General features: G+C 42.4%; 1 protein-coding gene across 3 annotated transcripts in view; it reads left to right on the plus strand.

The window, feature by feature from the left end:
* arb2a (ARB2 cotranscriptional regulator A) overlaps window positions 1-24,634 on the plus strand; it is a 511,621-nt gene that overhangs the window by 25,726 nt on the left and 461,261 nt on the right. For all 3 annotated transcript variants that reach the window (XM_078214787.1, XM_078214789.1, XM_078214788.1), the window contains exons 3-4: window positions 4,587-4,688; window positions 12,543-12,643. In XM_078214787.1, coding sequence (XP_078070913.1) covers window positions 4,587-4,688; window positions 12,543-12,643 — 203 coding nt within the window. The remainder of the gene's footprint in view (window positions 1-4,586; window positions 4,689-12,542; window positions 12,644-24,634) is intronic.

The following is a 24,634-nucleotide window of genomic DNA, read 5'->3' on the forward strand; positions in this document are numbered from 1 at the left end:
TCTAACTCCCCCTCCATCTCCTTTACACGCTCCTCCAGAAGCTGCAATCTAATGCACTTCTTACAACTAAAATCTCCTGAAACACTACTGGATTTCCTCACCACATACATCCCACAGGAGATGCAGCATACTGCCTGAACTGCCATCCCTGAAGCCATTACCAGCAAGAAAAAAAGAAAACAAAAAACTTCCCCACACTTATAATTAGGTTAGAGGAGGATGGAAGGGTGGGATCCTCTACCAGTGTAGAGGATCGGGTATCTCCTCTGCACCAATTTATAGGGCTAGGGGCCCGAGAGAAAAAAAAACTACAGCTACCGGCAGGCTTCGCGATGCGGCCTTCCGGTTTCCGTTAATTACAAAAAACCTCCCGAAAATTAGACAAAAAAAACCCCAGAATTTACTCACAGTCCGCGCTCTCTCTCTCACCGCTCACAGTCTCCACCCCGCAGGTCCGCTCCCAGAGGAACACTGAGGCCGATACCCCGAGGCGAGTACTTATAAGGTAAGTGAGAGAAAAAAAAAACTACAGCTACCGGCAGGCTTCGCGATGCGGCCTTCCGGTTTCCGTTAATTACAAAAAACCTCCCGAAAATTAGACAAAAAAAACCCCAGAATTTACTCACAGTCCGCGCTCTCTCTCTCACCGCTCACAGTCTCCACCCCGCAGGTCCGCTCCCAGAGGAACACTGAGGCCGATACCCCGAGGCGAGTACTTATAAGGTAAGTGAGAGAAAAAAAAAACTACAGCTACCGGCAGGCTTCGCGATGCGGCCTTCCGGTTTCCGTTAATTACAAAAAACCTCCCGAAAATTAGACAAAAAAAACCCCAGAATTTACTCACAGTCCGCGCTCTCTCTCTCACCGCTCACAGTCTCCACCCCGCAGGTCCGCTCCCAGAGGAACACTATACTTTTTGTAGTCTTCTTGTGTCCTCTTCAAAACTGACATTCCTGCCTATCTTTGTGTGATCAGCAAATTTGACAGTCATCTCTTCGTCCAGGTGATTTATATAAATTGTAAACAGTTGATGTCCCACATTGATTCTTGTGACACACCACTTGTTTTATCTTGCCCATCTGAATAAGACCCATTTATACCTACTCTCTGCTTCCTGTCATCCAGCCAATTATCTTTCTATACCAATATGTTATCCCTTGTAACATGTGCTTTTATTTTCTGCAATAATCTTTGATGTGGCACTTTATCAAATGCTTTCTGAAAATCTAAGCACAGTGTTTCAATTGGTTCCCCTTTATCCACAGCGCAGGTTGCTTCCTTAGAGAAGTCCAATAAGTTGATTAAACATGATTTCTCTTTCACAAAACCATGCTGACTCTGCCTAATTAGCTTGAGCTTATCCAAGTGCCCTGCTATAACTTCTTAGCTTCTAACATTTTCCCTACGACAGATGTTAGACTAACTGGCCTCTATTTCCCTGCTTGCTGTCTCCCTTTTTGAATAATGCAGTTATATTTGCTATCTTCCAAACTAATGGGACCTTTTCTGAATCTAGAGAGCTTTGGAAAATTAAAACCAACGTATCAACTATCTCACAAGACACTTTGTTTAAGATCCTTAGATGAAGTCCATCAGGACCCAGGCTATTATCAGCCGCAGCTCCAACAATTTACTCAGTACCATTTCTCTGGTGTCTGTAATTTCCCCTGAGTTCCTCCCTTCCTTCTATTTCTCTAATTCTGCTGACAACAAGCCTCAAGTGGCTTGGTTGTTAAATCTTAAAGGGGGAGTCCAGGTTGTTTTGCAGGAAGGAAGATCCAAACAGTGTACCTGCACCACCTGGACCATAACGGTTCAAGAAGGCAACATACGAGCACTTTGTCAAGGGCAGTAAAGAATGGGCAATAAATATTGGCCTAGCCAGTAACACCCACATCATGTGAAAGAATATTTTAAATTCACCATCAGTACAACCATTCTAGTCATTGTTTCATATGAATGTACTGTAATTTTTACGATCTTATTTGCTATAAATCCTGTTTATCAGTTAAATGAATGAAGATAGGCCATTCTAACTTTTCCCCCCTCCTCTTAGGTCATCCTTTGCTTCCAAGTCTCTCACACATCCTGTTTTGGAATTATACTGTCGTTTTTTCACTTGTCACTGTATCAAAATCATGGAACCCCGTCCTTCATGTGGACCTACACCACATGGACCACAACGGTTCAAGAAAACAACGAATCTGTTATTGACATTGCACCTTCGCAATGTCAATAACGGATGGGCAATAAATACCACATCCTGTAAAAGAATATTTTAAAAATCCACTGTCAGCACAGCCATTCTAGTCATTGTTTCAGGTGAATATCTTGGACCTTCCTCCCTGTAAAACAACCTATACCCCTTTAAGATTTAACAATCAAGCCATTGAAACTTGTCAGCAGAATTCATTTGATTTATTATTGTCACATTAGTATACAGTGAAAAGTATTATTTCTTGCGAGCTATACAGACAAAGCATACCATTCATAAAGAAGGAAAGGAGAGAGTCCAGAATGTAGTGTTATGGTCATAGCTGGGGGTAGTAGAGAAAGATCGGCTTAATGCAAGTTAGTTCCATTCAAAAGTCTGATGGCAGCAGGGAAGAAGCTGTTCTTAAATCGGTTGGTACGTGACCTCGGACTTTTGTATTTTTTTCCCGATGGAAGAAGATAGAAGAGAGAATGTCCGGGGTGCGTGGGGTCCTTAATTATGCTGGCTGCTCTGCTGAGGCAACGGGAAGTGTAGATAGAGTCAGTGGATGGAAGGCTGGTTTGTGTGATGGATTGAGCTACATTTACGAGCTTCTGTAGTTTCTTGTGGTCTTGGGCAGAGCAGGAGCCATACCAAGCTGTGGTACAACCAGAAAGAATGCTTTCTGTGGTGCATCTGTAAAGGTTGGTGACAGTCGTAGCTGACATGCCAAATTTCCTTAGTCTTCTGAGAAAGTAGAGGCGTTGGTGGGCTTTCTTATCTATAGTGTCGGCATGGGGGACTAGGACAGGTTGTTGGTGATCTGGACACCTAAAAACTTGAAGCTGTCGACCATTTCTACTTTGTCCCTGTGGATGTAGACAGGGGCATGTTCTCCTTTACGCTTCCTGAAGTCAATGACAATCTCCTTCATTTTGTTGACATTGAGGGAGAGATTATTGTCGCCGCAACAGTTCACCAGATTCTCTATCTCATTCCTGTACTCTGTCTCGTCATTGTTTGAGATCCAACCCACTAGAGTGGTGTCGTCAGCAAACTTGAAAATTGAGTTGGAGGGGAATTTGGCCACACAGTCATAGGTGTATAAGGAGTATAGTAAGGGGCTGAGAACACAGTCTTGTGAGGCACCGGTGTTAAGGATGATCGTGGAGGAGGTGTTGTTGCCTATCCTTACTGATTGTGGTCTGTGGGTGAGGAAGTTCAGATTCCAGTCGCAGAGGGAAGAGCTGAGGCCCAGGCCACGGAGTTTGGAGATGAGTTTCATAGGAATAATGGTGTTGAAGGCTGAGCTGTAGTCACTAAGTAGGAGTCTGACATAGCTATCTTTGTTGTCTACGTGTTTCGGGGTTGCGTGCAGGCCCAGGGAGATGGCGCCTGCTGTGGACCTGTTGTGGCGGTAGGCAAATTGTAGTGGATCCAGGCAGTCTGGGAGGCTGGAATCGATTTGTGCCATGACTAACCTTTCAGAGCATTTCATAATGATGGATGGCAGAGTCACCGGACGATTAAATCATTAAGGCACGCTGTTTGGCTTTTCTTTGGTACTGGGATGATGGTCAGAACCGGTTACATGACTCCCTTCATTCATCCATTTTACCCTAAATTAAATATACAGTCCCAATCCTGTAATTCCTTGCATTTGCAAGAAATTATATCTCACCCATGACCTCTCCATTATTTTTAAGAACATGTTGGACTTTGAACATACCTTTCCCATTTCAGAATTAGGGTTAGAACTTACTTTATAATTTAATTGAGTGCCGTTTTACCAATGTGTTAGTTGTTAATGTAATGCCAATCAACTTGTCTGTCCTAGAAGGGAAACAATTTAAACTGTTGAGTTTCAAACCTGCATAAAATAAATTCTTAAGAGATTCCAATTTTTTTAACTTTAAAAGGAAGTGCAAGAAAATTCTTTCTTTTCGTTTTCATTGTTTTTCTCTCTATTTCATTTTCTGTACCTTATTTGACTCTTCACCTTCCTTATGCATCGTACTGCTTTTGAGGTACCAGTTGTCCATACTATTATCAGCAAATTATATTCAGGCTGAAGTTTTATTGACACATGCTGCAAGATGCCCCACTTCAACAAGATTTGGCCCACTGCATACTATTTCTTTAGTCTGTTTATATTTACAACTCCAGAATGATAGGGAATGGGATAGCTTGATCTGGGTTTCGGACAAAGCTCGGCACAACATCGAGGGCCGAAGGGCCTGCACTATGCTGTACTATTCTATGTTCTATGTTCTATTTTCCTTATTCATAGGATAGCCAGTTGTCCCAATTCCCATGAAAATATTGGGAAACATAACTCAAAAAATTTCATCCGTATCAAATGTACAATTGTTTTATTGTCTTTTGTTTTCAGATTTACTATCCAGAATAGACTTGGAGGAACTTATGAAGAAAGATGAACCACCCCTTAAGTTTCCTCAAACGCTTGATGAATTTGAATATTCTTTTAATGAAAGTAAGTCAAAAATTATATCTCTCGATAAAAATGATACATAATTTAAACTGTATCTCAGTTATTTTCTTTTCTCTAAGTAATTATTAAAAATTGGCCCTATGGGCATAAACCAAAAAAGCAGAAAAGAAAAGCAGGTAATTGCGGCATCTGTTAAAATAGTACTTGAATCAAAAGTTAGGAAATTTTTGAAATGATTGAGAAAACACTTCACTGCTGTATATTTGGTTTGCATCCCTGCAGCTGCTTTATTGTTTTGAAGGAAGATTTGAAGAATTGGGACTTTTTCACAAACAGTCCAAAGATGTGCGAGTTAGGTTAATTGGCCATGCTACATTGCCCCTTAGTGTCCTGAGATGCGCAGGTTAGAGGGATTAGCGGGTAAATATGTGGGGTTATGGGGATAGGGCGTGGGTGGGATTGTGGTCGGTGCAGACTCGATGGGCCGAATGGCCTCTTTCTGCACTGTAGGGTTTCTATGATTCTATGAGTGATTGAGGGGAAATATGAAGTAGTTGACCATTATGAAAGATGTTCTGAGGGTGAAAGGTTGATTTGAGGCAAATTGCAAAATAAGAGGCCACAGAGCTAGGGACTGAGAAAAACTATCCCTCCTCATCTTTCTCAAACTGGATGTTGAGTCCGGAAAGGGGGGGGTCGGGGGGGCAGCTTTTAAAAGTTTAAAGTTTATTTATTAGTCACAAGTTAAGGCTTACATTAACACTGCAATGAAGTTACTGTGAAATTCCCCTAGTCGCCACACTGCGCCTGTTTGGATCAATGCACCTAACCAGCACGTCTTTCAGAATGTGGGATGAAACCAGAGCACCAAGAGGAAACCCATGCAGACACGGGGAGAATGTGCAAACTCTACACAGACAGTGACACAAGCCAGGAATCGAACCCGGGTCCCTGGTGCTGTGAAGCAGCAGTGCTAACCGCTGTGCTACCGTGTGCCCCCCCCCGCCCCCCTGCCCCCCTCCCCCCTGCTGAGTATTTCCAGTGCTTTTTGTTTTTGTTTTTAACTGAAAGTTTGGTGTAGTAAAGCTGGTTGAAGCAGAAATTGGGAGCATGAACTCTGAAAAGACAGAATGGATTTGGAGAGAGCAAGTGTGCAATTGTTAATGCTGCAGTATAACAGACTGGATGGACATGAGCTCACACTTAGGATTCCTTGAAAACAGCTGTCTTGAGCTGCAATTAATGAAATTTGTAGGTGCACCAAACCAAGTTGCTGCTGGTTCTTATTTTTTAGGCTGCAAATCCAAGAGCACTCAGGGTACAATCCTGGAAGTTAACTATCTTCCTGGCAGTTCTGTCCATGTGCAGCCATAAGGTATGGGTAGTGTCTCAACATGGTTATTTCTTAAATGAACTGGGTTCTAGCATAGGGAATTGCTAAGAAGTGGCTTTTGGAACTGCAAAATGAAAATCAAGTGTTTAAAACAATTTTATTTCTGTTGATTTGAATGATGCAGATTGTGGGACGATATAGTAAGTGTTTAAAATTATGAAAGAATGGAACAGGGTGGGCAGAAGCAGTCGATTTTCAGTATTTGAGAAGCCAGTGAACTAGTCACAGATACAAGATTATAAATGCAAGGGATTTAGAGTAAAGGGTAGGAGAAACTTATTTCAGGGTTAGTGACTGAAGCAGAAACCATAATCAGCGCTCAATACTGGATTGGATGAAGGAAAAGTGGATGAAAGTACATGGAAACAGAGTGGTTAAACGTGACTAGAAATATATGATCACGTGCTGTGAACTGAGTCGAATGTCTGGTTTTATATAACATTTTTTTAATTGTACTTTTAAAAATGCCTTGTGATGCTAAGACTGATTTGTATTTTTTTCTGATTTGTATTGTTCCTGCACTTCAGGTACTGATGGAGATCATTAAAATCTTGAAGTGGCTTGATAGGGTAGTGGTAGATGATATTTCCACTGTGGGGGAGAGCCAAACTAGAGTCCGTATAACATAAGACAGTCACTAATAAATCCAGGACAGAATTCAGTTTAAGTTTACTTACGAGTGGTGAGAATGGGGAATATGCTATCATAAGTAGTAGTTGAGGCCAATAGCAGGGGTGCATTCAAGGGAAACTAGATGGGCACAGGAAGAAAGGAATAGAAAGTTATACTAATAGACTAGGATACTGATGGGTGGGAGGAGGCTCCAACGGGGGGTTAAACACTGGTATAGACTTAGAACATAGAACATAGAAAAAATACAGCACAAACAGGCCCTTCGGCCCACAAGTTGCGCCGGTCATGTCCCTACCTACCTAGGCTTATATATAGGCTTACCTATAACCCTCAATCCTATTAAGTGCCATGTACTCATCTAGAAGTCTCTTAAAAGACTCTATCGAGTTTGCCTCCACCACCGCTGACGGCAGCTGATTCCACTCACCCACCACCCTCTGAGTGAAAAACTTACCCCTAACATCTCCTCTGTACCTACTCCCCAGCACCTTAAACCTGTGTCCTCTCGTAGCAGCCATTTCAGCCCTGGGAAAAAGCCTCCGAGAATCCACCTGATCTATACCTCTCAACATCTTGTACACCTCTATCAGGTCACCTCTCATCCTTTGTCTCTCCAAGGAGAAAAGACCGAGCTCCCTCAACCTATCCTCAAGGCATGCCAACCAATCCAGGCAACATCCTTGTAAATCTTCTCTGCACCCTTTCAATCATTTCTACATCCCTCCTGTAATGAGGCGACCAGAACTGAGCACAGTACTCCAAGTGGGGTCTGACGAGGGTCTTATAAAGCTGCATCATTATCTCCCGACTCCTAAACTCAATCCCTCGATTGATGAAGGCCAGCACACATACGCCTTCTTAACCACCTCCTCTACCTGCGAGGCCGATTTAAGAGTCCTATGGGCCCGGACCCCAAGGTCCTTCTGATCCTCTGCACTGCTAAGAGTCTTACCCTTGATATTATACTCCTTCATCCCATTTGACCTGCCAAAATGGACCACTACACATTTATCCGGGTTGAAGTCCATCTGCCACTTCTCCACCCAGTCTTGCATCCTACCTATGTCACGCTGCAGCTTCTGACATCCCTCCAACCTATCCACAACACCACCAACCTTTGTGTCGTCGGCAAACCTACCAACCCATCCCTCCACCTCCTCATCCAGGTCATTTATGAAAATGACAAACAGCAAGGGTCCCAGAACAGATCCCTGGGGCACTCCACTGGTGACCGACCTCCATTCAGAAAAAGACCCATCTACAACCACTCTCTGCCTTCTGCAGGCAAGCCAGTTCTGAATCCACAAGGCAACAGCCCCTTGGATCCCATGCCCTCTCACTTTCTCGAGAAGTCTTGCATGGGGGACCTTATCGAATGCCTTGCTGAAGTCCATGTAAACCACATCTACCGCTTTCCCTTCGTCAATGTGTTTAGTCACATTTTCAAAGAACTCCACCGGGCTCGTAAGGCACGATTTGCCTTTGACAAAGCCGTGCTGACTACTTTTGAGCATACTAAACTTCTCTAAATGTTCATAAATCCTGTCCCTCAGGATCTTCTCCATCAACTTACCAACCACTGAGGTTAGACTCACCGATCGGTAATTTCCTGGGCTATCCCTATTCCCTTTCTTGAATATAGGAACCATATCCGCAATCCTCCAGTACCTCTCCCGTCTCCATCGACAACGCAAAGATCATCGCCAATTCTTGGATTTAATGGCCAGTTTTAAAGCTCTGTGTTCGATAGAACTGTATAATCTGTAATATTGTTGCTACAGCAGAGATCAGCTAACTGATGCTGGACATTTAGTGTATGACAAAACGACAACAATTTACTTAACCATTGTAAAAGTTCAGTTGCTGTCCTATTAACACACTTTTAGTGACAATGCTACTATGATATGGGATTGTGTGTCAGCTTGACTCTTCTTCCCCTTGAGCAAGCATAACAATTCTTTTTCCACCTTGGCAGCATTGTATACAGCCTAAAATGTTCCCAAATGGTGTTCATTGTTTTTTAATGTTCTGTTTTCATCAGTTTCCTTGCTTGAGCCAATGTCTTGGGGCCTGCTTTTAAATGTGTCATCTTTGTCTTGGTTTCTCGACACTAAGAAGAAATGCAACTTGGAGAGGCAATTTGCCAAAAGGAATTAGCTGCAAGTGTGAAATTGATTAAGTTGGTGGTCTGAGCTTGTCGATACTAATGCTTTTGTACACATAACTCCACACCTCCTGATGTTTCATGCAGCATCTCCCACTACCTCTCAGTGGCTGATCCAGCTAGGTTGGCATTTAATAAATAGCCTGACTTGAGAAGTTAACATCTTACAAGAATGCCTTGCACTTACCAGTCAAAAGATCATGTCTTTACTTAGGGCACATGCTAATAATCCCTGTTGATTTAGGAGTTTTTAGCCAATCTTGGGTGCATTCAACTTGGATAGAAGAAATTTCAAGAAATTCTCAATTCTTGTCCTCTGGGATGTGTCAGATTTTCCAATCAGAGGTGGGAACTGGGAGTCAGTACCAATTCTGTGTTGTACTCCTTCCATCCCCAGCTTGCTACGAAGAGTGATTTTGCACTTCCCAGGGTCTTCATTGGCTGCAATTCAGCCTTGAAACTTTGGTGGTCAGGCTCTGAAGCATGTCCGAAGAAAGGTTCACCTCGGCTGTCAACTTGTTGGAAAATCGCAAAGTCATCCTGAATTGAAAGTAGAAAGTGTTGAGACTGCTGAAAAGTGTTGGCTGCAGCTTGCAATATGAATACTGAGTTTCATACTTTCTTGTTGTCCAACATTAAGAATTGTCATTTGAAAGATGGCCTGGAATAATGAGACCCTTATGAAATAGTCAAACCATTACAAAACTCCTTGGAATCTTGACTCTCCTGTCTCAGAGCCCCCTCACAATTATACTGATGGCCCTACCTGTCTTACATATCCCTTACACTCTGTCAAATGAAGTGGCTTTTTTGCAGTTTCCTTTAGATTAAGTGTAACTAAAGGCTTGTGATTGGTTTCAATTTTGAACTGTAGTCCCATAACAATCAGAGAACTTCTTGCAGCTGCTAATATTTATTGTACAATACTTGCATTCCTTTTTATTGAGCCCATGAGAGATTTTGATGTGTAATAAACTGGTGGTCTTTGCTCATCTATTTGAAGAGAATAGCTAATGTGGTTCTGCTATTTAAGAAGGGTTGTAGAAATAAGCCAGTAAACTACAAACCAATGAGTCTCACGTCAGTGGTAGGGAAACTATTGGGGAAAATTCTGAAGGAGAGAATCTATCTCTACTTGAAGAGGCAAAACTTGATCAGGGATAGTCAGCATGGCTTTGTCAGAGGGAGGCCATGCCTAACAAATTTGATTGAATTTTTTGAAGAGGTGACCAGGTGTGTAGATCCAGGCAGATGGAGAGTATTTCATCACATTTCTGACTTGCAGATGGTGGACAGGCTTTGGAGAGTCAGGAGATGAGTTACTTGCTACTGGATTCCTAGCCTCTGACTTGCTCTTTTTTTACTCATTCATGGGAAATGGATGTTGCCAGCTGGCCAGCATTTATTGCCAAACCCTAGCTGCACTTGAGAAGGTGGTGGTGAGCTGACTTATTGAAATGCTGCAGGCTACATGCTGTGGGTTGACCCACAATGAAGTTAGGGAGAGAATTCCAGGATTTTGACCCATCGACTGTGAAGGAAAGGCGATATATTTCCAAGTCAGGATGGTGAGTGGCTTGGAGGGGAATGTGCAGGTGGTGGTGTTCCCATGTATCTGCTGTCCTTGTCCTTGTAGATGGAAGTAATTGTGGGTTTGGAAGGTGTTGTCTCAGGATTTTTGTGAATTTCTGCAGTGTATCTTGTAGATAATATACACTGCTGCTACTGAGCATCGGTGGTGGAGTGCGTGAATGTTTGTGGATGTGGGCTGCTTTGTCCTGGATGGTGTCAAGCTTTTTGTGTTGTAGGAGCTGCACCCATCCAGGCAAGTGGGGAGTATTCCATCACACTCCTGACTTGTGCCTTGTAGATAATGGACAGCCTCTGACCTGCTCTTGTAGCCACTGTTTATGTGGTGAGTCCAGATGATTTTCTGGTCAGTGGTAACCCCAAGGATGTTGACAGTGGAGGTTCAGTGATGGTAACACCATTGAATGCCAAGGGGCGGTGGTTAGATTGTCTCTTATTGGTGATGGTCATTGCCAGGCATTAGTGTGGCAGAAATGTTACTTACCAAACCCAAGCCTGGATATTGTCCAGATCTTGTTGCATTTTAACATGGACTGCTTCAGCATCTGAGAAGTCATGAACAGTGCTGAATATTGTGCAATCATCAGCAAACATCCCCACTTCTGATCTTGTGACAGAAGGAAGGTCATTGATGAAGCAGCTGCAGATGGTCAGGCCTAGGACACTATCCTGAGAGACTATATGGCTAATCCAGTGGAATTCTTAGTCAATGGTGACCCCCCCCCAGAATGTTGATAGTGGGGAATTCAGTGATGGCAATGCCATTGAATGTCAAGGGACAATGGTTAGATTCTCTCTTCTTGGAAATAGTCATTGCCTGGCATTTGTGTAGCACAAATGCTACTTGGCACTTATCAGCCAAAGCCTGGATGTTGACCAGGTCTTACTACATTAGGACATGGACTGCTTCAGTATCGGGGGAATTGCGAATGGTGCCAAACATTGTGCAATCATCAGCAAACACCTCCACTTCTGACCTTATGATGGAAGCAAAGTTATTGATGAAGCAGCTGAAGATGGTTGGGCCTAGGACACTACCCTGAGGAACGCCTGCAGTGATGTCCTGGAGTTGAGATGACTGACCTCCAGCAACCACAACCATCTTCCTTTGTGCTTTGTATGACTCTAACCAGTAGAGTTTTTTTCCCCAATATTCATGGACTCCAATTTTACTAGGGCTCTTTGATGCTGCACTCAGTCAGATGTCTTGGTATCGAGGGCAATCACTCTCACCTTGCCTCTGGAACTCAGCTCTTGCTTAGCAATAACCCGCACACTAATGCTTAGTTTGGGCTCCGATTTAAGAAGGCAACTCGCCATCACCTTCTTCTCGAGGATAGTTACGGATGGTCAATTAATGCTGATCTAACCCAAACCACCCACATCCCACAAATGAATAAAAGAAACACATCCACTGGTTCCCCTTTATCCATATTGCTTGTTACTTTTTCAACTACCTCTAATGAATTAGTCAAACACTGTTTCCCTTTCACAAATCCATGTTGATTCTACCTGATTGCATTGAGATTTTCCAGGTGCCCTGCTATCATAGATTTCAGCATTTTCCATATGACAAATGTTAAGCTAACTGGCCTGTTGCTTCCTGTTTTCTGTCTCTCTGCTTCTTTGAATAGGAAAGTTACATTTGTTTGCTATTTTCCAATCTGACAAGAATCTAGAGAATTTTGGAAAATTAAAATCAATGCATCTATCATCTCAGCAGTTTCTTCTTTTAAGACACTAGGATGAAGTTCTTCAGGTCCGTGGTATTTGTCAGTTCTTGATTCTGATCATTTTCTCAGTTCTCTTTCCATGATGATTTAATTTTGTCCCTCACTTTCACCTCATGATGCGCATCTATTTTTGCTTTTTTTTTTATATCCTCTGCTGTGAAGGCAGGTACAAAATAGTTAGCAACTGGCTGCCTATGGAACAGCATAGTTTGAATAACAGCCATGGGTTTCCTCCACATGGTGAATTAGTTCAACATTTTAAAAATGATATTGAACAGTACATGACTGGGTTTTAAGACATGCTGCAGACTGTGTTTTGTGAGTTAAATGTGAGATTTTATTTCGATTACATACAAGTCAATAATTTTTTTCTTTGTGCCTAGAGGGACAGTTAAGACATATAAAAACTGGGGAACCTTATGTATTCAATTACCATGAGGACTTGCACAGATGGAACCAAAAACGTTATGAAGCTCTTGGAGAGGTAAGTTTTCCTTTTTGTAGCTTGAATTGTATGATCTTTACATGAACATAGTTGCTGAAAATTGTGATGGAACAATGAATGCTGATTTTGTAAAATTGTCCCCCTGGTAGAAAGCCCCACCTACGGCACATAGTGGGAGACCATATATTGGGAAATAGCAGTTGTGTTCCTCCTGATCTTTTTGGCTTTGCATCCAATATTAATGGACATGAGGGGTAAGCCTGTGATTTGTACTGGTACAAATTTAGAGAATCCGTCCTAAAACATAGGATTAGCTTTGAATTCTAGAGATGTTAAAGGTGGCATTTGCAAAATCTGCTAATCTATTTACTTCAGATGTCATGTGAAATCATCTGTATCCATTGCCTTTGCACCCTTGTTTTATTTGTGGTGTGCTGAAATCTTTGTTGCACTACTGGGTTCAATGTTCCTGTTATTACAAAATTGCACAATAATGTTATTGTAGAGATTCTAGTATTGGAAAATGTAATCTGTGACTTAAAAATCCTTTAATCAGAAATGTAGTGGAAAGGTTGAACAGGAATGCTGCCTTAAGATAGAGAAACAATTTATTTCACTCTTCTGAACATAATGCGTACCATTTACAATATTATTCTGCTGCTAAGGCAGATCTGGGTTTAATTGGTGCCCTACCCTTAAGACTTCATGACAAATTGCTCTAAATAAACACAGCCTATAGTCAATGGGAGTTTAATTGCTGATCTGAGAGGGAAGTTTGCAGCTTAGAAATACTTGTAAATTGTTGACGTCAGGTCAGAGCAAAGCTGCATGTTTATTTTTAATAGTTTATAATCTCTTGGCACTACGTATGGCAAGTCATAGAATATAAAGTTTCTTATGCATATCATATCCCATTGTACAGAAGGAAGCCCCATCAAATCTGCACCGACTCTCCGATAGAACTTCTTACCCAGGCCCTCCTTTGTGCCCTATCCCCATAACCCTGTGCATTTGCCATGGCTAATGCACCTAACCTACACATTTTTGGACACTAAGAGACAATTTAACATGGCCAATCCACCTAACCTGCACATATTTGGACTGTTGGAGGAAACCGGAGCACCCGGAGGAAATCCACACAGACATGGGGAAATCCACACAGTGGGTGCTACTTTACAATTTTTTGTCTAAGTGCTGGGAGAGTTCCAGATCCTTCTTTTAGGCGTGCTTTTAGGCCCCCGCCCCATACTCACTCTGCCTGCAAAATTCTGAGCGACCCTGTTGCTTGCTGCTGAAGCCTGTGGGTGGGGCTTAACGTGTCCGAAAGCCTGCAGGGGGAGGTAATGCCACTGATGCTGCACATGTATATTAGCAGTAGCAGGGATCTGACCGACAAAGAGAGCTGTCAGGCCTCTGCTAGTGCAGTCATCCTGAAGCAGCACCCTGCCTCCCCCACTCCTTGCAATCGCAGGGGGCCGTGGCCCGAGATACACCCCCCGCCCCCTAGACCGATCGCAGCCCCACTGCCCTCCCGCCATTGATCATTGCAGAGTGGCAGTGGGCCCCCTCTCCCTCCCTCCCCCCAACTGTTCGCTGCAGAGTGGCAGCGGGCCCCTCCCCCCCCATTAGCTCCGCACCCTGGCACTGCCTGGTGGGTAATGCCCAGGTGCCAGACTGCCCAGGTGCCAGTGTGCCACTGCCAGTCTGGCACTGCTCAAGGGGCACACCCCCCTCCCCCCCCCTTGCCCTCGGCCTCCCCAGATCCTCAGTGGCCTCCGGTTCCACCGGCGAGGCCAAGTCGGCTGCTCCCCGCATCTCTATTCCTCGCCGGCGAGAACATTTCCTGGCGAGGTCATAAAGGGGGCGAGCCTGAACAATTGAGCGCCGGGCTTGCAAATGACATGTAAATGCTTCTTTACATAAATTTCAAGAAAATAATCTGCCTCTCGCCCATTTCCGGCGAGAGGCTGACCGCGCTGGAAATCCAATGCTCGTAAAATGGTGCCAGTCACGAAAACAGGCGCCAATTGTGCTAATCGCTTTACGTCCCACTTTACGACCGCATCACGCCCGAAAATGGGCAGAACACGATGGCAAAATCGTCCCCCCGTGTGTAGTCTGTTGTCTTTATATTGATGTTTCCTTCTGTCTCTCTTCCGTTTGTACTTTTTTATATAGTGTATTTCATGTCTCCCTCTGCTTTCTGTTCCCCTTTTTTTCTTGAGAGATGATAAGTTGTGGGAGATGATAAGTCAAGTATGATATTGTGGAAAGAAGTTGCCAAAGGCTGTAGCTCTATTTTTCTGAGGGTTGCAGAGAAAATCATGTGATTCTCCCTTTCACCTCTTCCTACTAGTTCTTCTCTTATTCTTAGTACCACCTTTGCCTCATCCCCTTTAAACTGCTCTCTGAACTGTTTAAAGTTTTTAAAAGTTTAGTTATTAGTCATAAGTAAGACACTGCAATGAAATTACTGTGAAATTCCCCTAGTCGCCACACTACGGTGCCTGTTCGGGTCAATGCACCTAACCAGCACGTCTTTCAGACTGTGGGAGGAAACCAGAGCACCCAAAGGAAACCCACGCAGACAAGGGGAGACCATGCAAATCCCACACAGTGACCCAAGACGGGAATCAAACCCGGATCCCTGGCGCTGTGAGACAGCAGTGCTAACCACCGTGTCACTGTGTATTAGTCTCCTCATTTTCTTTTTTATCTTGCATAATTTCCCTTTTACTGCTTTCCTCTCTTCTCCTCCCTACTTCCTCTATAGTTTCCCTTCCTTGGTAAATAATTTTCTTAAATGCATTTGGAGGATTCTATTTTCAGGTTTATTTTCCCATCTCTCTTTTTGTTGTCTTCTGTGAACCTGGTGGAACACATTTGAGTGTTTAACATTGGTGGTATAGCACACATCGAACACAATGTCAAAAGGTGTTTGAAAAGATTGTGATGAACAACATGCAGATATGAAAGGAATTGTCCAAGAGAGTGGACGGGTTGAGGATGTACTAATTGGGGAATTACTGGGAAAGGAAATGCTTCATGCACAATAGGTAGTTATCCAAGTATTATGAATTTGTCATGCAAGAGAGGGTATTTGTAGTACTTTATTTTGCATTCAAGTATGAAATGATGCCCTATCATTGCTTTCTTGACATGCTCACCTAGCTTTTGGTGCCATAACTACTGGAAGACATATTTCAGATTTTACATCCACAGTTGAACATTCCTCTTTTTTAATTTGCTGCAGGCCTGAGCTGGGAATGGGAACTGCCATCTGGTAGCACCTGTTAGGTATAAGGATTTTATATAATCTGGATATGCTGCAACATTGATACCCTGGGGCCTCTTCCACTTTAACAGTGTTGGTTGGTGGCTTGTCAATATTGCATGCGGAGCGTCCTGGGTTATCATAGCAATGGAAAGGGAATCCTGGGTTTGGATTACTGCCAGGAAGTAAGTCTGGGAACATTAGTGAAGGGATAGGTTCATAGTGTGTGGCTTGAAGAAGGAGAGAGAGGGTTCTAAGTCTTGGAGTAGTGGGCAGTGTTTTCTAATGCATCAGAACGTGGTCACCCTATGGTCTGGGAGCAGTGGAATGGTGTCCAGAATCGGGGACTGGATAGGGGGTGTGGGAGAATTAGGCTGGTGGCAATGATAGAGAGATCTCAAGGTCTTGTTGAGATGCAAACAAATCTAGGACCAAATGGAAGGGAGCCAGTGTTTTGCAGCATTAAACGAGCTAAGATTCAGGCACTTCAGAGGCAATGGTAGTCCAGAATAACTTGGATTTCTCTGCATGTACTGTTCTGGATTTTAGGGTGCCTGTGCAGCTGGTTCAAGGTGTGTGTCTAGCTATAAGCCTGAAGCCAGCTTTAACATCAAAAAGCACTTAATAATTGCTGACTGTATATTTGTGGAATAAAGCAGCTGTAATAAATTAGAATGTTTGCTGTGAAATAATCCATGTGGTGCTTTTAGCTTTTCTGAGAAAAAGCTAATGAGGAACATATCCAGGTACAAATCCAAATGATATTCCCCATTTCTGCTGACCGAAATGTTTCAAAATTAGACTGGGTTTAAAGATATCCTCTAAATTTGGCAGTCTAAAATAATACAGGAGAAAAAAAAGTTATTTTACAATCATGGGGCTAAATCTCTTCCATATCTTATACTTAAGAAACAGAGCAGGCTGTGTGTCTGGGACAGGAATAATGCAGAGCACTCCTGGAATGTGTTTAATTTTCTGGAACAGTATGTTTCCAGTCCAGCAAGAGATCGAGCACTGTTGGACTTGATTCTGAGGAATAAGTTGGCATAAGTTCATCAAACGTTGGTGGGAGAGCATTTCGGAGACATGGTTAGTAAGCTTGCAGATGACACCAAGACTGGTGACATAGTGGACAGTGAAGAAGATTATCTAGGATTGCAACAGGATCTTGATCAATTGGGCCAGTGTGGGCTGATGAATGGCAGATGGAGTTTAATTTTGATAAATGCAAGGTGATGCATTTTGGCAGATTGAATCAGGGCAGGACTTATTATTTAATGGTAGGGTGTTGGGGAGAGTTATAGAACAAAGAGATCTAGGAGTACAGGTTCATAGCTCCTTGAAAGTGGTGTCACAGGTTCATAGCTTCTTGAAAGTGGCGTTCAAGTCAGGCGACACTGACCTATGCAAGAAAGCGGGATACGATCTAAGGAGATCCATTAAAGATGCCAAAAGACAGTACCGGACCAAGCTAGAGTCCCAGGCTAGCCACACCAACCCCTGCCGACTGCAAGGTCTGCGAGACATAACAGGCTACAAAATGAAGGCATGTAAAATCGGTGGCTCCAACGCACTTTTCCCTGATGAGTTCAATGCATTCTACGCTCGCTTTGAGCAAGAGGTCAGCGAGAGCATGCCCTCCACCCTGGAAGCCCTGGATGAACCTGTATCTGGGGTCACCATTGCAGATGTCAGAGCAACTTTCTCGAAGGTCAACCAATGGAAAGCGACTGGCCCGGATGGCGTACCCGGACACACTCAGATGCTGCGCAAATCAGTGGCGGGGGTATTTACAGACATCTTCAACCTCTCTTTACAACAATCTGAGGTCCCTTTCTGCTTCAAGAAGATGACCACCATCCCAGTACCTAAGAAAAACAAAGCAGCATGCCTTAATGACTATTGGTTGGTGGCTCTGACATCCATCATTATGAAGTGCTTCTAAAGGCTAGTCATGGCACGAATCAATTCCAGCCTCCCGAACTACCTGGATCCACTACAGTTTGCCTACCGCTGCAACAGGTCCACAGCAGACGCCATCTCCCTGGCCCTGCACTCAACCGTGGAACACCTAGATAATAAGGACACCTATGTTAGATTCCTATTTATTGAATACAGCTCAGCCTTCAACACCATTATTCCCACGAAACTCATCTCCAAACTCCGTGGCCTGGGCCTCGGCACCTCCCTCAGCGACTGGATCCTGAACTTCCTAACTCACAGACCATAATCAGTGAGGATAGGCAATAACACCTCCTCCACGATCATCCTCAACCCTGGTGCCCCACAAGGTTGTGTCCTCAGCCCCTTACTATACTCCTTATGCACCTATGACTGTGTGGCCAAATTCCCCTCCAATTTGATTTTCAAGTTTGCTGACGACAGCACCGTATGGGTCGGATCTCAAACAATGACGAGACAGAGTACAGGAATGAGATAGAGAATCTGGTGAACTGGGGCGGCAACAACAATCTCTTCCTCAATGTCAACAAAACGAAGGAGATTGTCATCGATTTCAGGAAGCGCAAAGGAGAACTTGCCCCTGTCTACATCAACGGGGACGAAGTAGAAAGCGTCGAGAGCTTAAAGGTTTTAGGTGTCCAGACCACCAACAACCTGTCCTGGTCCCCCCCATGCTGACACTATAGTTAAGAAAGCCCACCAACTCCTCTACTTTCTCAGAAGACTAAGGAAATTTGGCATGTCAGCCATGACTCTCACCAGCTTTTACAGATGCACCATAGAAAGCAATCTTTCTGGTTGTATCACATCTTAGTATGGCTCCTGCTCTGCCCAAGACTGCAAGGAACTACAAAAGGTCGTGAATGTAGCCCAATCCATCACGCAAACCAGCCTCCCATCCATTGACTCTGTCTGCACTTCCTGCTGCCTCAGCAGAGCAGCCAGCATAATTAAAGACCCCACACATTCTCTCTTCCACCTTCTTCGGTTGGGAAAAAGATACAAAAGTCTGAGGTCACGTACCAACTGACTCAAGAACAGCTTCTTCCTTGCTGCTGTCTGACTTTTGAATGGACTCACCTTGCATTAAATTGATCTTTCTCAACACCCTAGCTATGACTGTAACACTACATCCACACTCTCTTGTTTCCTTCTCTATGAATGGTATGCTTTGTCCATATTGCGCGCAAGAAACAATACTTTTCACTATGTTAATACATGTGACAATAATAAATTAAATCAAAAGGTGGACAAAGTGGTGAAGAAGGCATTCGGCATGCTTGTTTCATTCGTCAGAACATTGAATACAGGAATTGGGACATCTTGTTGAAGTTGTACAAGACATTGGTACGGCCACACTTAGAATACTGTGTACAGTTCTGGTCATCCTATTTTAGAAAGGATATTATTAAACTAGAAAGAGTGTAGAAAAGATTTACTAGGATGCTACTGGGACTTGATGGTTTGAGTTCTAAGGAGAGGCTGGAAAGATTGGGACTTTTTTCTCTTGGACTTAGGGGTGATCTTATAAAGGTCTATAAAATAATGAGGGGCATAGATCAGTTAGATAGTCAACATCTTTTCCCAAAGGTAGGGGCATCTAAAACTAGAGGGCATAGGTTTAAGGTGAGAGGGGAGAGATACAAAAGGGTCCAGAGGGCCTTTTTTCACACAGGGTGGCGAGTGTCCAACAGAAGCTGCCAGAGTCGGTAGTAGAGGCTGGTACAATTTTGTATTTTTAAAAAGCACAAGACAGTTACATGGAAAAGATGGGTATAGAGGGATATGGGCCAAATGTGGGCAATTGGGACTAGCTTACTGATTTTTGAAAAAAAAGGACGGCATGGACAGGTTGGGCTGAGGGGCGCGTTTCCATGCTGTAAACCTCAATGATCCTGTGACTAATGACCGTTGTATCATGAAGTTTAAGTTGGTCATAGAAAACGACAAGAAACAATCCAGAGCATGGATAATTAGTTGGGGAAAGCCAACTTTGATGGGATGAGTTGGAATCAGATGTTGGCAGAAAAGATGGTAGCTTAACAATCAACCACCTTCAAAGAGATAGGATTGCAGGCAATATCAAATTATATTCCCTTGAAGAGAAAAGGTAGGACAAATAAATCCAGAGTGTCCTGGGTGACGAGAGAGATAGAGGCGAAGTTGAAAGGAAGTTTCTGTGTACAACAGATCAGGTAGAAAATCCAGCGGAGAATCAGGTCGAATATAGAAGGGCCAGAGCAGAAGTGAAAAACTAATAAGAAAAGAGAGCCTGAAAAGAGACCGGCATCTAACATAAAAGGAATCCCAAGGTTTTTTATAAGCATATAAATAATAAAAGGGTAGTAAAAGAAAGAGTAGGGTCGATTAGGGATAAAAAAGGGGACTTGCACATGGAGGCAAGAGATATTAAATATATATTTTGCATCTGTCTTTACAAAGGAAGAGGATGCTACTCAGGCCGAGGTGAGTGATACACTCAAATAATTTATAATTGAGAAAGGGCAGGTGTTAGGCTATCTTTACTTAAAATAACTAAGGTACCAGGACCAGATGAGATTCGTCCAAGGGTATTGAGGGAACTGAGAATGGAAATTGCAGGGGCATTAGTGATAATCTTCCAGTCTTCCTCAGACAAAGGTGGTGCCAGAAGACTGGATGATTGCGAATGTTGCACCGTTATTCAAAAAGGGGTGCAAGGATAAAGCCAGCAACTACAGACCAATTGGTTGTCTTCAGTTGTAGGGAAATCTTCGATTTAGCAGGAGATAATTAGTCACTTAGACAAGTGCAGGATAATTAAAGAAAGCCAACATGAATTCATTGCGGGAAAATAATGAACAACTATAACTTACTGGAGTTTTTTGCGGAAGTAACAGAGAAGATTGATGAGGTTAATGCTATTAATGTGGTTTATCTGAGTTTTCCAAAAGCATTGATACAGTGCTGCACAACAGACTTGCAAGCAAAATTCTAATTTGTGGAATAAAAGGGGAAGTAAACACTTGGATAAGAATTTGACTTGGGTGAGCCGAAACAGAGTAGTGATAAATGGTTGTTTTTCAGATTAGAGGAAGGTTTGCAGTGGAGTTCCCCAGGAATCAGTGTTGGGAGCCTTGCTCTTCCTGATGTATATTAATGACCTCAGCTGTAGTGTTCAGGGCATGAATTAAAAATTTGCAGATGATGCAAAGATTGGAAATGTTGTCAACTGTGATGTGGATCATCTTGAACTTCAAAAGGATATAGTGATGTTAGTGGATTGGGCAGATAAATGTTGGTTCTTATCAGGAGTATTGCATCCAGTTCTGGGTGCCATACTTGAGGAAGGATGTGAAGGCATTGAGGAGATTCAAAAAACTGATTCCAGTTATAAAGAACTCTAGCGATGAGGATAGATTGGAGAGGTTGGGACTGTTTCCTTGGAGAAAAGAAGGCTACGAGAAGACTTAATAGAGGTACACCACCACTTGCAGGTTCCCCTCCAAGCCCCACACCATCCTGACTTGGAACTATATCACTGGGTTAAAAACCTGAACTTCCTCCCTAATAGCACTAAGTGTGCACCTACACCACATAGAATGCAGTGGTTCAAGAAGGCAACTCAGCACCACCTTCTCAAGAGCAGTTAGAAATATGCAATGAAGGTTGGTCAAGCTAGCAAAGCCTACATCCCTTGAATGAAAATATTAAAACAAAATCACGATCCAGAGTGGTATGGACAGAGCAAATAGCGAGAAACTGCTCCTACTCATGAGCATCAAGAGCTAAAGGGCACAGATTCAAAATAATTGACAAAAAGAGTAATGAGGAGAAGAATTTTGTCCCAGAGGATGGTTGGAGTCTGGAATGAACTTCCAGAGAGGGTTCTGTAAGCAAGTGCCATCTTAACTTTCATATATATTAAGACAAGCAGTCTAGCACATGTCAGAAAAGTGGTGAAGTTATTTTCTGCAACAATATCCTAGATCTAACAAGTGGGCAGAACATACCAGATTTAGTAATAAGCCAAACTTATTTGCAGCTTAATGATCCTTGAGCATTTGTCCAATAAAATATTTTTATATAATATGATCAAGTTCAACATAGTGTTTGAAAGAGGGGAGAGAAAGGCAAAATAGCTGCTAAGATTCAGTGCAATGAGAGCAAGACTGTCCACTGTAAATTGGGAAAGTCTTTTAATAGGTAGAACAACCAAAAATCAGTAGAGAACACTACCTCTCTGAAATGTGGACACATTGTAGATTCCCTGAGCGTAATCCTGCAAAGTTCTTTTGAGATGGGAACCATTCATTTAGATTGGTAAACTGCACACCGTTTCGCTATTTAAGAAAAGTGAGAAAGAAAAACCAGGGAATTAAAGACCAATTATCTGAACATCTGTTGTTAGTAAATTATTCAAATCTGTAATTAAGGTTGTGGTGACTGAACATCCTGAACATTTTTTAGCTGATCGGAGAGAATTTGTCATGAAATAGGATACACCTGACTAACCAGATAAAACATTTCTTGAAGATCTGACTAAAGTAGTGGACAGGGGAATGTATGTGGATGTTGTTTATATGGACTTATGGAAGGCATTTGATAAAGTTCAGAATAAGAGACTCTTGACTAAAGTAGGTCTTATGGAATTGAAGGCAATTTTAAAAATTGATTCATTTATAAGACATGACTGTCACTGGCAAGACCAGCATTTGTTGCCCATCCCTAATTGTCTCTAACCAGTCTACTTGAGCACCTACTGCATCATGGCTTTCAAAACCTGACTCCTCCCTACCCATGTGTCTCAGGACAAAAATATGGACGAAACCTGAAAATATGTGCACAGTTCAGCTTAACTGCAGGCTACCATTTTTAAAGTATCAGCACATACAGGTATGCAATTTTTAAAAAATGTTGGTTAATCATGAAATAGGAATTTGCCCAAAAATATATCAGTGAGAAAATGCCAGAAGTTTAGCAGACTCGATGAGCCGAGTGGCCTAATTCTGCTCCTATGTCTAATGGTCTTATTTGATATTGAGTTTGGCAGATGGCTTTTGCTAACTTGCGACTTAAAATAGTTCTCACGAATAACAAAGCCACTAATTTAAAGTAATGGTGAACTTTCAAAATGAGCTACTAAATGAGAATAAGGGTACTTTAACATCACCAATCATGTAAGGACAGGTGACCAAAATGCAAGATGATGGCCTCATGGTATTATCGCTCGACTATGAATCCAGCTTTGCTAATTAGCTTAGCTAATTTTCTGGGGATCCGGGTTCGAATCCCACCACAGCAGATGGTGGAATTTGAAATCAATAAAAATAAATATCTGGAATTAAGAATCTACTGATGACCATGAAACCATTGTCGATTGTCGGAAAAACCCATCTGGTTCACTGATGTTCTTCAGGGAAGGAAATCTGCGTTCTGACCTACATGTGACTTCTGAGCCACAGCAATGTGGTTGGCTCTCAACTGCTCTTGGGCAACAATAAATGCTGGCCAGCCAGCAATGCCCATGTCCCACAAATGATTTTTAAAAATACAGCATAATTACAAGTAGTGTCTCAAATCTGGCCATCTAAAGCCTGGAGTTATCCAAAAACTGAACACTTTTATAATAATCCATTCATCAATTGAGTAAAATTTAAAAAAACTTAGCTGGACAATTTGGTTAGGTGCTGCAGTGCTATGGTGTGGCTCCAGAATAGCTTCACACGCTGCTTTATTCCGCACTTCAATTGACCCTGTCCGACCTAAAATCTGGCAATATCCAAAATTGTGCTTCTGCCCCAAGATTGCTGGGTTTGAGTTGCTATACCCGTATATCCACAAAAATATATTAATATTTGTTTATTGTAAGTTTCTTAAATTGCACACTACCCCAGTCTACTGTAGAAAGCAGCATGTTTCTAATATGTTTGTATTTATTCATTTCCACTTTATTGCCCTTTTAGCTGCACATGATTATATTTCAGTGAAATAAGTTGCAGGTACAGCTTATTTATATTTAATGTTTTTTTGTTTAAGATATATAATTTTATTTGATAACTGCTTATACTGTTCTGAGGCTACTATCAATTACAGCTGTTTAAGCATGTAGAACAATGTTACTTGTCTCGGTGTGTTCAATTCTACTCTGCTCATGGAAGAAATTGTGTCTGATGTGCATCAATGAGTCCTGGTTTCCAAGCTTCTGCAGAACGGACTAAACTCATCAAAGCAATGTGCCAGAATTTACAGAATTCTGAGATGGTTTAGTAATTGCTGCTGGCTGTATTTCTCACTGAAATGTGTTTGATCTAATCTAGATAGAAGTATGTTAAGTTGTTGATAAATGTAATCTTTTATGACTCTGGAATAACAAACCAAGATAATGAAGTTGGAGTTTGGCAGATGGTTTTTGCTAACTTGCAGTGATATGCTGAGGGTTGCTTTGAAGAACTGCATTTGTTGGAAGAAACAATTTAATCTGTCTGTCTGCCTCAAAATCTTCCACCAAAATGTTGAGAAGTGGCTTTGCGCAGAAGTATGTACATGTGTATTCTCCTCCTGACTTTTAAGTATTACAATGTCTTACTGAAAATGAGACCGTAATTGTTTATCTACTTAATTAGAACCTGTATCCATTCAAGGTAAATTTTTGTAATCTTGAAAGTTTAGACCATATGCTGATTAATTTTAAAATATCTTTTGTGTCTCAAGTTAAGTAATTCATATTCACAAATTATTTGCTAAAATGGCATGGTGATGCAGAAATTCCTTTGTGCTAGTTTGTGCTATGTCTGTGTAATAAAACTGTAATA

The sequence above is a fragment of the Mustelus asterias genome, chromosome 6 (genome assembly GCF_964213995.1).
Source record: "Mustelus asterias chromosome 6, sMusAst1.hap1.1, whole genome shotgun sequence".
NCBI classification, from domain to species: Eukaryota; Metazoa; Chordata; class Chondrichthyes; order Carcharhiniformes; family Triakidae; genus Mustelus; species Mustelus asterias.